This window comes from Archocentrus centrarchus, chromosome 16 (genome assembly GCF_007364275.1).
Source record: "Archocentrus centrarchus isolate MPI-CPG fArcCen1 chromosome 16, fArcCen1, whole genome shotgun sequence".
Classification (NCBI taxonomy): domain Eukaryota; kingdom Metazoa; phylum Chordata; class Actinopteri; order Cichliformes; family Cichlidae; genus Archocentrus; species Archocentrus centrarchus.
In genome coordinates, this window is record NC_044361.1 from 10995186 (window position 1) to 11007771 (window position 12586).

General features: G+C 41.5%; 1 protein-coding gene across 3 annotated transcripts in view; it reads right to left on the reverse strand.

Moving 5' to 3' along the window:
• Nucleotides 1–694: 694 nt before the first annotated feature.
• The window catches only part of usp45 (ubiquitin specific peptidase 45), a 29613-nt gene continuing 17721 nt past the window's right edge, over nucleotides 695–12586 (reverse strand). For all 3 annotated transcript variants that reach the window (XM_030750714.1, XM_030750715.1, XM_030750713.1), the window contains exons 9-18: nucleotides 9244–9331; nucleotides 6259–6340; nucleotides 5594–5685; nucleotides 4789–4845; nucleotides 4457–4588; nucleotides 3324–3990; nucleotides 2628–2725; nucleotides 2384–2470; nucleotides 2026–2170; nucleotides 695–958 (exon numbers count right to left, since the gene is read on the reverse strand). In XM_030750714.1, coding sequence (XP_030606574.1) covers nucleotides 828–958; nucleotides 2026–2170; nucleotides 2384–2470; nucleotides 2628–2725; nucleotides 3324–3990; nucleotides 4457–4588; nucleotides 4789–4845; nucleotides 5594–5685; nucleotides 6259–6340; nucleotides 9244–9331 — 1579 coding nt within the window. In that variant the 3' untranslated portion in view covers nucleotides 695–827. The remainder of the gene's footprint in view (nucleotides 959–2025; nucleotides 2171–2383; nucleotides 2471–2627; nucleotides 2726–3323; nucleotides 3991–4456; nucleotides 4589–4788; nucleotides 4846–5593; nucleotides 5686–6258; nucleotides 6341–9243; nucleotides 9332–12586) is intronic.

Genomic DNA, 12586 nt, shown 5'->3' on the forward strand with positions numbered 1-12586 from the left:
ACACAGATTCCAGTGAACTCCACAGAATGCCGCTTCTTGGCTCCTCCTCATCTATATTTTTCTTTACTGTCAGAAATGATCACACTCTCACTAAAGCCACTGCCTCACAATTTCAGTGTTTTGTGAGGAGCTGAGCCTTTACATTCATAATACAGCCAGACTGTGATTTAAGCTGGCATCTGTTTACTGATTTGAAAATGGTACACATAGCACCTTCAAAGTACATTCACCTGTCTCTCACTCACTCCGTCCATTCATCCATCCATCCATCTTCTTCTGCTTATCCTGGGGGGGGGGCTATCCCAGCTGCCATAGGGCAAGAGGCCTCTCGCTCACTTATCCACACAACTGACATCAACATGTCGGTGCTGAGTGCAGGTTAGCATGCAATAATTCTTCTTGTTTCCAGTTAGTTAATGTAGCAAACTCCATCATGCATTTTATATCTCAGGCACGTGACTGAGGCTGAGATATACCGTAACATTCAAACAGCTCAGGTTCAGGAACACTTTTTTTTTTTAACCTAGCCTCTTTTTAATGAGCAGGCTAATAATAATAATAATGATGATGATAAGAAGAATAAGAATAACAAGAAGATGAATGAAAATCTGGGCTCTAAGTCACAAAATAAAATCAGTTTATCCTTTATATATCTACAATATTTAAAGGTGCCAATTTAAGTAAGACAAGGGTGTATACAGTGAAATCTTTCCCTTTTCTTGCCTCCAAACACGCAAAGATACAGTGAGAGGAATTTACAGGCTTCTGCAAAAACAACACAAAGCAAAAAAGGTTTCTGGGGGGAAAAATAGTTTCTTCTTGTCACATTACAGCATTTCCTCGTAGAAGAGCAGATATGCCTGAGAGTTGAGTACCCTTGACTCTGGTACCACCTGAACGGTGGTATCACTGACGTATACCCACTGGCTGTGGGAGATACTGCAGGCGTCCCTCGCACCTGTAAAAACACACAGTGTCAATATCATGAGGCACAAAGGGGCAAGGCCTGAAATCGCTGCATGCTTAAATAGCAACAAAGCTAAAATAATGCTAGCCAGTGAGGAGTTGCTGAACCTCGCTCAAAGTGGACCTATTATGCTTTTGTTTATCTTCTGTATGCTCTGGTGGTTGATAATTGTATTAAACACGTGGGCATGGCTGCCTCACCTATGAGCTATTCAAACCTTTTGTTTGAGAGGGGCAGCCAATCGGAAGAACGTTTAGTTGAGGAGGCGTGGGGCCTTGAAGAACAGATGGGAAGTAAAACGGCTTGTTTTGGAGAGTGGGTGAACAAGGGGAGGGGCAGCACCAAAACTATTTTAACTGTGATTTGGTGCTTTCTCACTGCTGTAACCTGCATGGATCGCAGGCTGGCCTGATCCAATAGTATGCTGGAATTTGGAAACTGAAAACACGTGAATACTTTTTAAACCTGTAGACCGTTTGAGAAGAATTTTTTCCTACTCCTCTGACAAAAATTTTGTGCATATTGATATGTACAAAATGATACTTTACTAACTTAATTGAGTTACAAAGAGATTACTATACCTTACTGCTTTGACACAGAACAGCTAAAGCAGACAGAAGAAAAGTTGTGGAAGATGAACTTTAATTTATCAGAGATGTCACAAGGGCTCAATGCAAGATATCGTATGATTCACCAGTTTGCTGGCAGTTATTGTAAAGACACGTGAGACCTTTGTGTCATCACCAACTACAAGCTCCAACTCTAAGATGTCAAGTCTTAACATTATTTTGAAAGCAGCAAGGAGTTTTTCAGCTACTTTTCAGAGCTATTCTGTAAACCTGGAGACTCCATGAAAAGAGGGAGAAAAAGGGAAAAGAGAAAAACCAACATGGCTCTATAGAGCACAAAAACATCTATTCAATCTGCTCTCTCACATCTTTGAGGTTACAGGGAGTCAGGGTTTTACTGCCCAAATACTGACTAAGCTTACAATAACACAGAAACACAAAATAATAGATAGAAGGTCTTAAAAGAGCTCAGGAGAGCTGGACCCTGACCTGACAGGTTCTTGTGGTGTTGTTCTGTTTTTCTCTGGGGAGCGCGCACTTTCACATATGCAGTGTAGTGGCCCCCGCGCATTGAGCCGCTGTGTTCAACAATCCCATACAGGCTGTAGTGGACACGCTCACCGGCTGCAAGATTCTAGCGAAAATAAGGTTTAAAAAAGAAGAAGGAAAAAAAAAAAAAAAAAAGGTTAGCAAAAAAGGAATCTTAACTAAAAAGATGACAGATGACGGTCTCCAGGACTAGTACCAACCAAGGACTTTCATCATAAAATGAACCGTTGAAGTAATGCGGTCATGTTAAAATATCAGAAAGTGTAGGAAAGGTTTCAGAAAATGAAAACTCAAAAACCTTGCAGGATGCAGAGCAGAAAGGAGCCAGATCCAGGATCAGAGGAAAATCAACATGGCGGTTCACCTTCCGGAGGTTCATCCCTGCCTTAAGGGGGGGTGGGGGTGGGACAAAAAAACAATTGCAATCAACATTCAGGCACACAAACCTGTCCCTGGATAGATTTCTGTATACCCCAAACATGACTATTTATTATTTACATGATGAAAATACAAAGTTAATGAAAAGAAACGTGTCTGCCTACCTGGTGGAAGCGTTTAAGGTGCAATGTGATTACAGGAGGCAGTGAGGATATAAGCATCTGCTTCCTAGCGCTGGTGTAAACCTTCTCCATTTTCTTATCTATGCAAACACAAACCACACAGTACTGTCAGTTTGAACTATTGACTGCATTAACAAGAGTGATTTGGACAAACATTGAAGCAAGTAAAAATAACACAAGCCATCCAGTACAGGCAGCATGGACCCCTGGAGAAACTGGAGGGAAAAAAAAAAAGCCCTGGTAGCCTGACATCTGAATATGTGCTGCAGCTGAAAAGCTCACCAGGGTGAGGCATCAGATCCAAGGTCTGAGATTTTAGCTCTCTGTATGTTATGACTCACATTACAAATAAGTGGACCGTGCTTCAGGAGTGAACTGACAATTTTCTGTGGATGTTTTTACACTTTTTTTCCCCCCACCAGAATAAAAAGTGAAGGACAAAACTACCAACTCTGTACAGCCAGCCATGAAGAATGTAGAGGATATTCAAAAGAAGCATTTTGTATCTAGTATCCCTGTAAAGGTTTCCTACAGACAATTTGTGGTCTAGCAGTCAAATATACAATCTGGAAATAATTTAAAATATGCTCGTAAAGAAAATGCAGGTAGAGAGCACTGACTCGTTACCCATGCTCAAAGCTTTTTGCACTGTGCTTACAGATGTGTTTCTTCTTTTACCTGCTGAGCTGCTCTTGCGCAGCTGCTTCTGCCTACGTTCAGTGCAGCTCTCACAGAGCAGCCTGTTGTTGCCCATCAAGAGCTCCACAGAGGTGAACTGGTGGAGGCAGGACTGGATGGAGCACTCCTTGGAGCTGGGTGTGTAACTGTGGGACAGAGCCTGAAAGGCCCCCTGGAGGTGCTGATGATGGAGATTATCTCGGCTTTGCGTTTCTCCGTGCTCCTCTGGAGGACAGTGAGTGGACGCAGAGCAGTCCCCAGAACTGAAGCTCAGGTTGACTTTAGCAACTGCGCTAACTATCTGTTCTACAGCGCCACCTTGCTTAGTAGAAGATGACGAAGAAGGAGACGAGGCAGAGACAGGCGTAGGGGATGGAGTGAGGGTTGAGGTGGATGATGGGGTAGACATGTGTCCGTGACTCTGGCTGTGGCTGGTGGAGCGTGGGGCCCACTCGCTCTCAGAAGCCTCACTGTCAGCGTCGTTGCTGCTGTCTTGAGCACCCGAGTCTCTCTCGCTGCCGTCCGATAGGCTGCCGGCAGCCGCCATCTTACAAACTGAAACTCCGTGGGATGATCCACCTGCTACACCCTCCTCCTCTTGTCGGTCCCCACCAAAGGTTGCTCCTTTGTCCTCCACAGAGCTGGAAGACCTCCTGCTCTGCTGCTTCTGTGGAAAAGAAGACCAAGCACATTATCCCCTTTCAGGGAGGCACACTGATGATTTTTCACCGTTCACATTCTTGAAATTTCTAGCCAACTTAACAAATGGTTCAAATCTGTATATAAGCATTCCAGGAATCTTCACTCCTCACCATTTTCATTAAAAAATAGGAGGGAATTCTCAACAAAGCCAAAAACTGCAATGCCTTCCTATGAATACCAAGGGCAACTCCTCACACTAGCGCAATATCATATTATTCACATGCTTTTTCTTCTTCTATTAAAATCATACATTAGAAAAACAGAAACCAAGGTGAGATACCCCACATGTCTAAATTTGGCTCTGCCTTTTGCCTTTTTAAAAAAAAAAAAATGTATAGAAGTTCTCATCCAGGAGGAAAATCAAGAATTCCCATAACAAAGACAATAATGCTCAACAAAAAGAGCAGAACAGTCTCCATGCGCACCCTCACCTGTGTGCTTGGCTTTCTGGTATTTCTGTTGACAGCGTGTGCTGCAGAAGGCACATGGTCACTGTGGGCTGTGTGGCTGTCCTGCTCCCGGCCGCCCTTGCCCAGCCTCCCAGGGTTGGAAGGTTTTGAGATCTGTACACAATGAAAACATGTAGGTGGATTTAAAAAAAAAATGCTTTGGACAAGGATTGGATCAGTCTTATCTGCTGAAAGCAGTTCAACATGAAAATAAATGTACCACTAACTTCATCTCTAAAATAACTCAAACATCTCAAAGAGTTAACCTTCATCCTCTACATTACTGACAATGACATTAATTTACAGCAGCTCACCCTCTCCTCAATAATGGGTAAAGAGATGTCAATGAAGGCTTCCTTTACTGTGGATATCTGAAAGAGAAATAGCAGCACATCAATGTCATGTAATAAACTTTTATCCTTTTCAATTGTCTAAATCCTAACAAGCCCTGCTGCAGTCTAAGAGATGTTTATGGAAATGGCTTTTATTTTCTCAGCTTTTTTTTTCTCTTCCCTTTCTTAGCTCCACACCTGCTGCTCTCCATCGTCAATGACACTCTTTAGTTTGCATAGAGGCATTTGCTTTGTTAACCACTGTAAGCTTCCACAATTTACTGTAAATGCCAGCTGTAAACAGTTGGTATTCAAGCTGGTCCTTGAAATTATTTATTATTTTTTTATTATTATTTATTTATGATTTTCTACTGACTACCGTTTGTTTGCTCTGATTAATTTTTAGAGTCAGGAATGTGCCCTGGACGTCACAGCTGGTAAAGAAATTGGTGCTTACTTTTTTGTTGTTTTTTCATTTCATTTCAGGTCAGAAGCAAAATATCTGCTAATTTCTAACTAAAAAATTCCAGAAATTGTGCTTGAAAATTAAATCATTAAAGTATGAAAGAGCTCACAATGAATCCTAACTAGGTTACACGATTATTAAAAAAAAAGTGACTCATGATGGAGCTGGCTGGTTTAAGAAATGTCAACTTGTCAACCCTCATGTGCTTCATACATTGTAGTTCCACAGAGGAAAAAAACAAAAAACAAAAACCCACACTGAGCAGCACCCGATTGGTTCACACCGACTATTCAGATCCTTTGCTTTATTTCACCCACTTACATGCTCGCACTCTTCACACATGATTGTGTTGGTAAGCTCGCCGACAAAGATGCGGTCAACAAAGTTCATCTTCACGCCTTCTTTCCCGTATGCTGACAGGGGGAAAAAAAAACAGTTTTTTGATTATTTATGCATGAAAATTGGGCTTATTGATGATTACCTTCAAATTCTGCTATTGTTAAACACTAGAATTCAGTGGTCAAACATCATTTCTGAATACTATTTAGCATCACCATCCACCCATCCTCTTCTGCTTATCCTTTTCAGGGTTGTGCTGGCGACCTGTACATGGTGTGCCCTGCCCCTCACCCTTTTTAGCGTCACATTTTACAATAAATACGGACAACTAATAAGATCAAAAAGTGCAAATAAAAAGGACTACTGTTCTTGAAACTGCAATGACATTCACTGTTGAGACAAAGGTGGAATGTGGGCCAAAAAAAAAAAAAAAAAAAAAAAAAGTGTCAGCAAGATCCAAATGAACTGAATTACCATACTGAATTAATTTTGGATATATATAACTGGAAGGTCCAGCCAAAACATGAGCATGTTTTTTCTTCCCTTGATTAAACTGTCCTCTGCTTCGTTTTTAACTGAGCTGCACTTCCAGCAACTGCCACAAGATGGTACTATTGATCTCTGTCGTCTGCAACATTCACACGAACCTTTGACTTGGCGTTTGGTCTCCTCATCTGCTGTCTTCTCTGTGGGATTGTTGAAAGCCTTCAAAATGCCCGCTTTCACTCTCTGCAAATAACAAAATAATAAGTCACATTTGAACTAATCATAAATCACAGTAATTATATAAATGATGTAACTAAAGTTCCTTTTTTGGATATTTCTTGAATTCTCTTTATTACATCCATTAGTGATATATCACAGTCTAGCCTGCAGCTTAGTCTGACAGGTATACCCATTATAAGCATCATTAGTGTAAAATAATTATTGTGCTTGTCCAAAAATGTTATCATGTAAATCTCTTAATTAAATGTGCATGTTTTTGTGTGTGTGTGTGTGTTCAGCGCCGTCTTATTGGAGGTGACATGGTCAGTGAGTGTGCTGTGAGAGAGCTGTGAAGAGGCACGGCCACAGTAAAGCGCCAATCAATAGATAATTGGCCATGGTCTGTGTCTGAGTCGAGACCAGTCGGCCCCCATTGTTCCGGGACCCACGCACTGGACTGGCTATTTAGGTCAAAAAAAACCCTGTTAATCCCAGCCCGGCCAGTCTGCACCCCACACAGATAGCACGGTCAAACCAGCCTGTGGCTCTCCTACTAATTAATTACCAGTAATCTCCCCATGCCTCCCTCTCTCTCCCCCCAAAGTAACCGCGTGCACTGTCCCACACAGGATGGGCCAAAGGGAGGGGAATCTGGGGGGCAGGGGGTGTGTGACGAGAGTTGCTGGTACATGGGTGCAGGGGTGGAACCTAAAATGAAGACGGGGCAAAGAAGGACAGTCAATGCCCTGAGAGGGTAATACCTCTCGTCTCAGCTAATTGGTGATAATTGACTGGGACTAAATTAGCATATTCAGATCTCTGATACTAATGGCCATTAAACACAAACACTTAGGGCCTTTAAAAGGTTGGTTACACACAATGAAAACTAGTCTCACACTCTCTCTCTCTCTCACACACACACACACACACACACACACACACACACACACACACACACACACACACACACACACACACACACAGTGATGCGGATACAGTGTTACTTGTACTCCATTCGTGTGTTCATACACAATTATTCCAGTTATGAATGAATCACTGTTATTTCATGAAGTGTTGTGTGCATCATGTTTTTCTATTTAAGAACATGATATTAATAATACTTTGGATCTTTACAAGAAACGTTAGTAACTGGTATGATGTGTGTGTTCATTTTAAAAAGATATTCAACAACGCAGGGCTAAAATGCCACTGTTAATCCCAGCTCTGAATGTGCTGTATAAATGAGTTTCTGAGTCAATGAATAGCGGAGGCCATACCCCCTCCCTCTTTACCTCCTTGATTGGATTGGGAGACGGGCTGATGAGTGTGTGTATGTGTGTGTGTTTAGGAGGGGGCTGTGGGTGACCCTCAAGCACAATGGGACGGCCCTGGAGCTCATTCAGCAGCTGTGGGTTTCCCAAGATCACACAATGATGCCGGTTATGCCACTTGCAAGTCCCCTAAGTGGCACAACTGTTAGTGTTCACAAGTTTGAATAGGAGCAGGGGAGCCGAGCCTGTGGCCCTTTCCTGGGCCCGGGGCTGACCACTAAACACACCCGCCAACTTCTCCTCCTTGGCTGCACGCAGCCGCTGGTGGGATCACAGGGGCCAGCTCAGCCTTCCAAAGGGCTGCTGTGGGGTCTCCTAATTGCCCTGTGAAGGGTTGTGGTGCAGGGGTTCTCTATACTTGACAAAAACATGACCCCATAAGGTTTAAAGACAAACACTGGCTAAAGATAACATGGGTTTATGTGAGCAAATAAAGCCACCCACAAAAACACAGCTGAATGTCTTAATGGGAGTTACTGAGGCTCAGTTTTTAGATGTTTACTAGATTACAGCATAATGCACATACTGTGCATAATGGGGGTGTTGATAAAGTTCAAAACAAATAAGAGTGACAAAGATTAGCTCCTCGTGTGGATTTTGAATAAACACAGTGTAAATACTGCTGCAGCTAAATCAACTATCAGACTAGTTTAAACATTCTGCATTTTTTTAAACTTAATTATTAAATTCATTGTGGATATTGACTTTTTTAAGCAATCCAATTTAGCATTTGAGCAAATGCTCAAAATCAAGCACCTCTGTGAGTTTGTACAATGTGTTAACATCCAATTTAGGTTTAGATGTTAGTATGCTCATATGAGGCGTGATCATAAGGTTTGTGAGTCTCATACAAAAACAAATAAAAAAATAATTTGTCCAATTTCTCCTTCAAGGTCAGCTCCTTGGTCACCACCTTTAGCGCTGCTGCTAGTTTTCAATCGCTTTGTGGAAGTCCCGTTCTGATCCATTCCACTTTGAATCTGCAAGATTCAAAGCAAACATGAACTCCTGCGATAAACTGTCTTTTCACTGGCGATGAGAACTGGGTCTCCGGCTATGACCCAGAGGTCAAACAGCAGTCTTCAGTGAACAGTCTGCAGTATCCAAGACTGAATACGGCACATCAGATCAGGAGCATGACCAGAGCTTATTTTTTTTTTTGTTTTTTCTCTTCTGATGTATAAAGTGTGCACCACGAATTCATCCAGCAGAGTTCTATTATAAAGCTCTGGGGGCGTCTAAGTTTGGTGAAAACTGAAACTGCAGTGCCAGCGATTGGGATCCGGCACACAGATATTTGTGTGGCCACAAGAAGACGCTCGTCACTTCTGAATCCATTGCCTTATAGTTTGCTATAACCTTAAGAAGTATGCACAGTGTCCTTATTTTCTGCACATTTTTCTTCTACAAAATGTCCAAAATGCACCTGAATGAACATGACGAAAATAAACCAGGAGTGTTTTGTTGTTATTTGAAAAACCTTGTTGTCATAAAAAGGTAATACATAATATAACGAAAATCCCCCAATGTATCCTGGACTTAGAAAAGACAAATGGGTTTGTGAAGTACATGCATGTCTTATGTATGAAGGCGTACTTTAGTTTCCTCTACTCGTATGGAGTCCATTAAGTAGTGCAGAAGCTCCTGGCTGTCCTGTTGCTGGTAGCCCTTGAAGCATGGAGCTCTGGGGAAAAAGAAAAACAACTTAAAAACAGAGAAAACAAAGTCAAGAGTAACTGAGGATTTGTGAAAAGACAGTGACAACATTAAATGTGGGAGTGAATCTGACTCAAAAGACTCAGTTGTTTGTGCAAAAAAACAAATGCATTATCAAGTCTAGAAGAAAACCACTAAACTCAAAACAATCAGAATCTGTGGACATGGAAAAAGAAGAAACCTTTTGTCAAAGCCTCTTCAAGAGTTCTCACTGTTGGATCTGTGAAACTATCCAGCAATATAGCTCTGTGGTGCGTATACATTGTGGCATTTCTTTAACTTTCACAATCCAAGTGGTCACAATATAAAGCCTAAAGACTTAAAAGGCACAACAAACAATTTGTTAAAGTTATTCTGGATCCTGAGTCTGTGCACAGAAAGCATTCTTCATACAGTGACGTTAGCAGAAACCGGAACAAGCCGTTTTGAGTTGTACCTAGAAATGATCTGAAACCAGAATATCAATATGACAAAGTAGCATTTGGCTCATGACCCGAGACAATTCACACACTTTTGTAATATGTGAAGTACAGAAAGTTATAAGTTCACTTGCCACTGTTTGGCTGTATTGCACAAACTACCTCATTATATATATAATACTACAGTATCTTTCTAACTAAGTAGACAGCTCATTCTCCCTCTCTGCAATACTTTCTTTAACGCTATAACACATTTTGGGGTCAATTTGAAAGAAAGGCAGATGTGAAATGTAAAAGTGAGGTCAGATGTCAAAGGTGATGTGATATTTGGATGTAAACTATAATGTGATATTTAGAATCCCCATATACCAGTATCATTTCCTATATGTTGCCAATACAAACAAGAGGCAGCAGAATTTTAAGCAGAGTTTTAAAGATAAGACATATTATGAAAGTTTGAACTTATTTGACCTTGAAGGAGCAGTCAGAGGCAGCAAGAAATATAGTTTTAAATGGCTCTGTATAGCATTACCATCACTTTGACCTTCAGATCAATCTACTGACCTTGAAGGAGAGGTCAGAGGTCAAATGTGATATATTTTAAACCTTTATATGGTACTTTTTCTATGTTGACAGCACACACCACAGTTGTAAGAATCATATTTTCTAAGTTATAGGCTTTTTGTAAATTTTTGACCAATAGATCATTAAGTTGACCTTAAAGGCCTTGGTGGATGTAAGACAAATTTTAATGGATTGTTAACATGACCCCACGCTACACCCCTACAAAGTTTTAACAGAATTCATTCAAAACATTTCGAGCTGTCGTGTTTACAGACACACACGCCAACGCTACCAAAATCATGACCTCCTTGGAGGAGGTAATGAGAATTCAAAAGGCCGTAGAAAGTATGAAAATATGTGAATGGATCAGCCTGTCACATCATTAATCATATTACTGATGTTAGCATAATGTTGGCAGGAAGGCCCCAAATACAACCAATATGACCAAAATCATGATAATCTCCATCTAACGGGATAGACTGGTATGCAACATGTGTGGCAAAGCAATATTTAAAGCTACCAAACTACCACATTATTTTGGCATTTCATGAAGTGCAGCTTCACTAAAAGGTTTGAACAGAATACTGTTCAGTGTATCAGGAGCGAGTGCCCTTAAAACCACAAATACGACCATGACCTTGTGCACAGTTTGGGTGAACTTACACACAATGATCACCCGTTTGATTAAATCCTGACCAAAACTGTGGAGGAGGAACAATTTTGCAGAATGTGAAGTTACTGAATTTGATTGCACAGATTTTCAAAAATAATTTACACTGGGAGAAAAAACATTATAATAAATGTTATCAAATAAATCACCAATTTACAAAAAAAATGTATACAGAATTTTAAAAAATACAGTACTCCACGTACAATAAGAAGATATTTATAGTTAAGTCACTACTGCTCTAGGCTGGATGCTTTCATAGCTTTGACTTTTTTTGCTGTGCATTTTGTAGGTAAAGCGGGATGGACTCCACTAGAGTGGTTAGAGGGGAGGCTCTCCTTGGCTCCGACCCCTGGCTGTCCACGGTCGGTGAAGCAGATGTGAGGACAGATGCCAGGGGCAGATGGGCAGCCAAGGTTGGAGCCACTGCAACCTGTTGGGCCGAGGCAGCCACATAACCAAAGGACAGGTTGGTTCAACAGGCATAACACATACTGAGAGGCCACATTTCTGATTAGACAGGCCATCAGACAATTGTTAATGGTGTTTGAGGTGGGGTGGGGAGTGGGCAGTAGTGGGTTAACTCCTTTCACGCCAGTGTGGAGGATCTTTGCCGGTATGCAAGGTTCCACAGGTATAGTATCTTTCTTTGCTTGACAAGATGTTTTGAACAGGAATACTGGACACCAACTGTTTGATAAAGCAGAAAGCTAATCCCATAATGATTATTAAAAGGTATGCAGTGAGTCAAATATATATCTGTGACCAATAAATTCTACTAATGAAATTCATAATCCTACTTATGGGAAGATTACTCAGATTGAACCAGCTTTTTAAAACACACTTGACATGTGGCCCCCAAATGGATGACCATGGCTAGGAGAGAAATGGCCAACCACCTGTCCTCAACACAGGTCAGAACCAGTAGCTCTGGAGGAGATCAAAGTCACCCCACACACTTACACACTCACTTGATCTGTCTCTTATGCCCTTTTTGTGCAAACAGAAGGCAGGGTAGAGGGGTGAAGATGGTACACAGAACATATGTCATTTATTGGCCAGCCCCCAAAGAGAGCAGCAAGTAAAGGAATGCCTCCTTCTAGCTCTGCTAACTGAATTGCCAGTCAACTAAAAGAGAGAGAAATATAAAGACAGAACAGAGGGGAGAATGTGTGAGACAGAAAAAGAGGGAAGAAAGAGTGAGGCAGTGGGGAAAAAAAAAAAAAAAAGGAAGCGCATGGTTGGTATCAGTGGGAATGAGGAGGTCTGGAAGTTCATCCCAGTGGAGACAAAACAGAAGGGCCCTGTAGCCCTGCTCTCAATCTGGCCAATGCAAACAGCTGCGGTGCTAACACAATTAATAGCCGGATGAGTTAGTACCAGACACAAGGCCACACAAGCTCCCCTTAGTCGAACACGAACACAAACGAACACACACACACACACACACACACACACACACACACACACACACACACACACACACACACACACACACACACACACTGAGAAACAATTCACCCATACACGGTTTGCATGATTATTATTAAACCTTTACTCACACACAGCTATG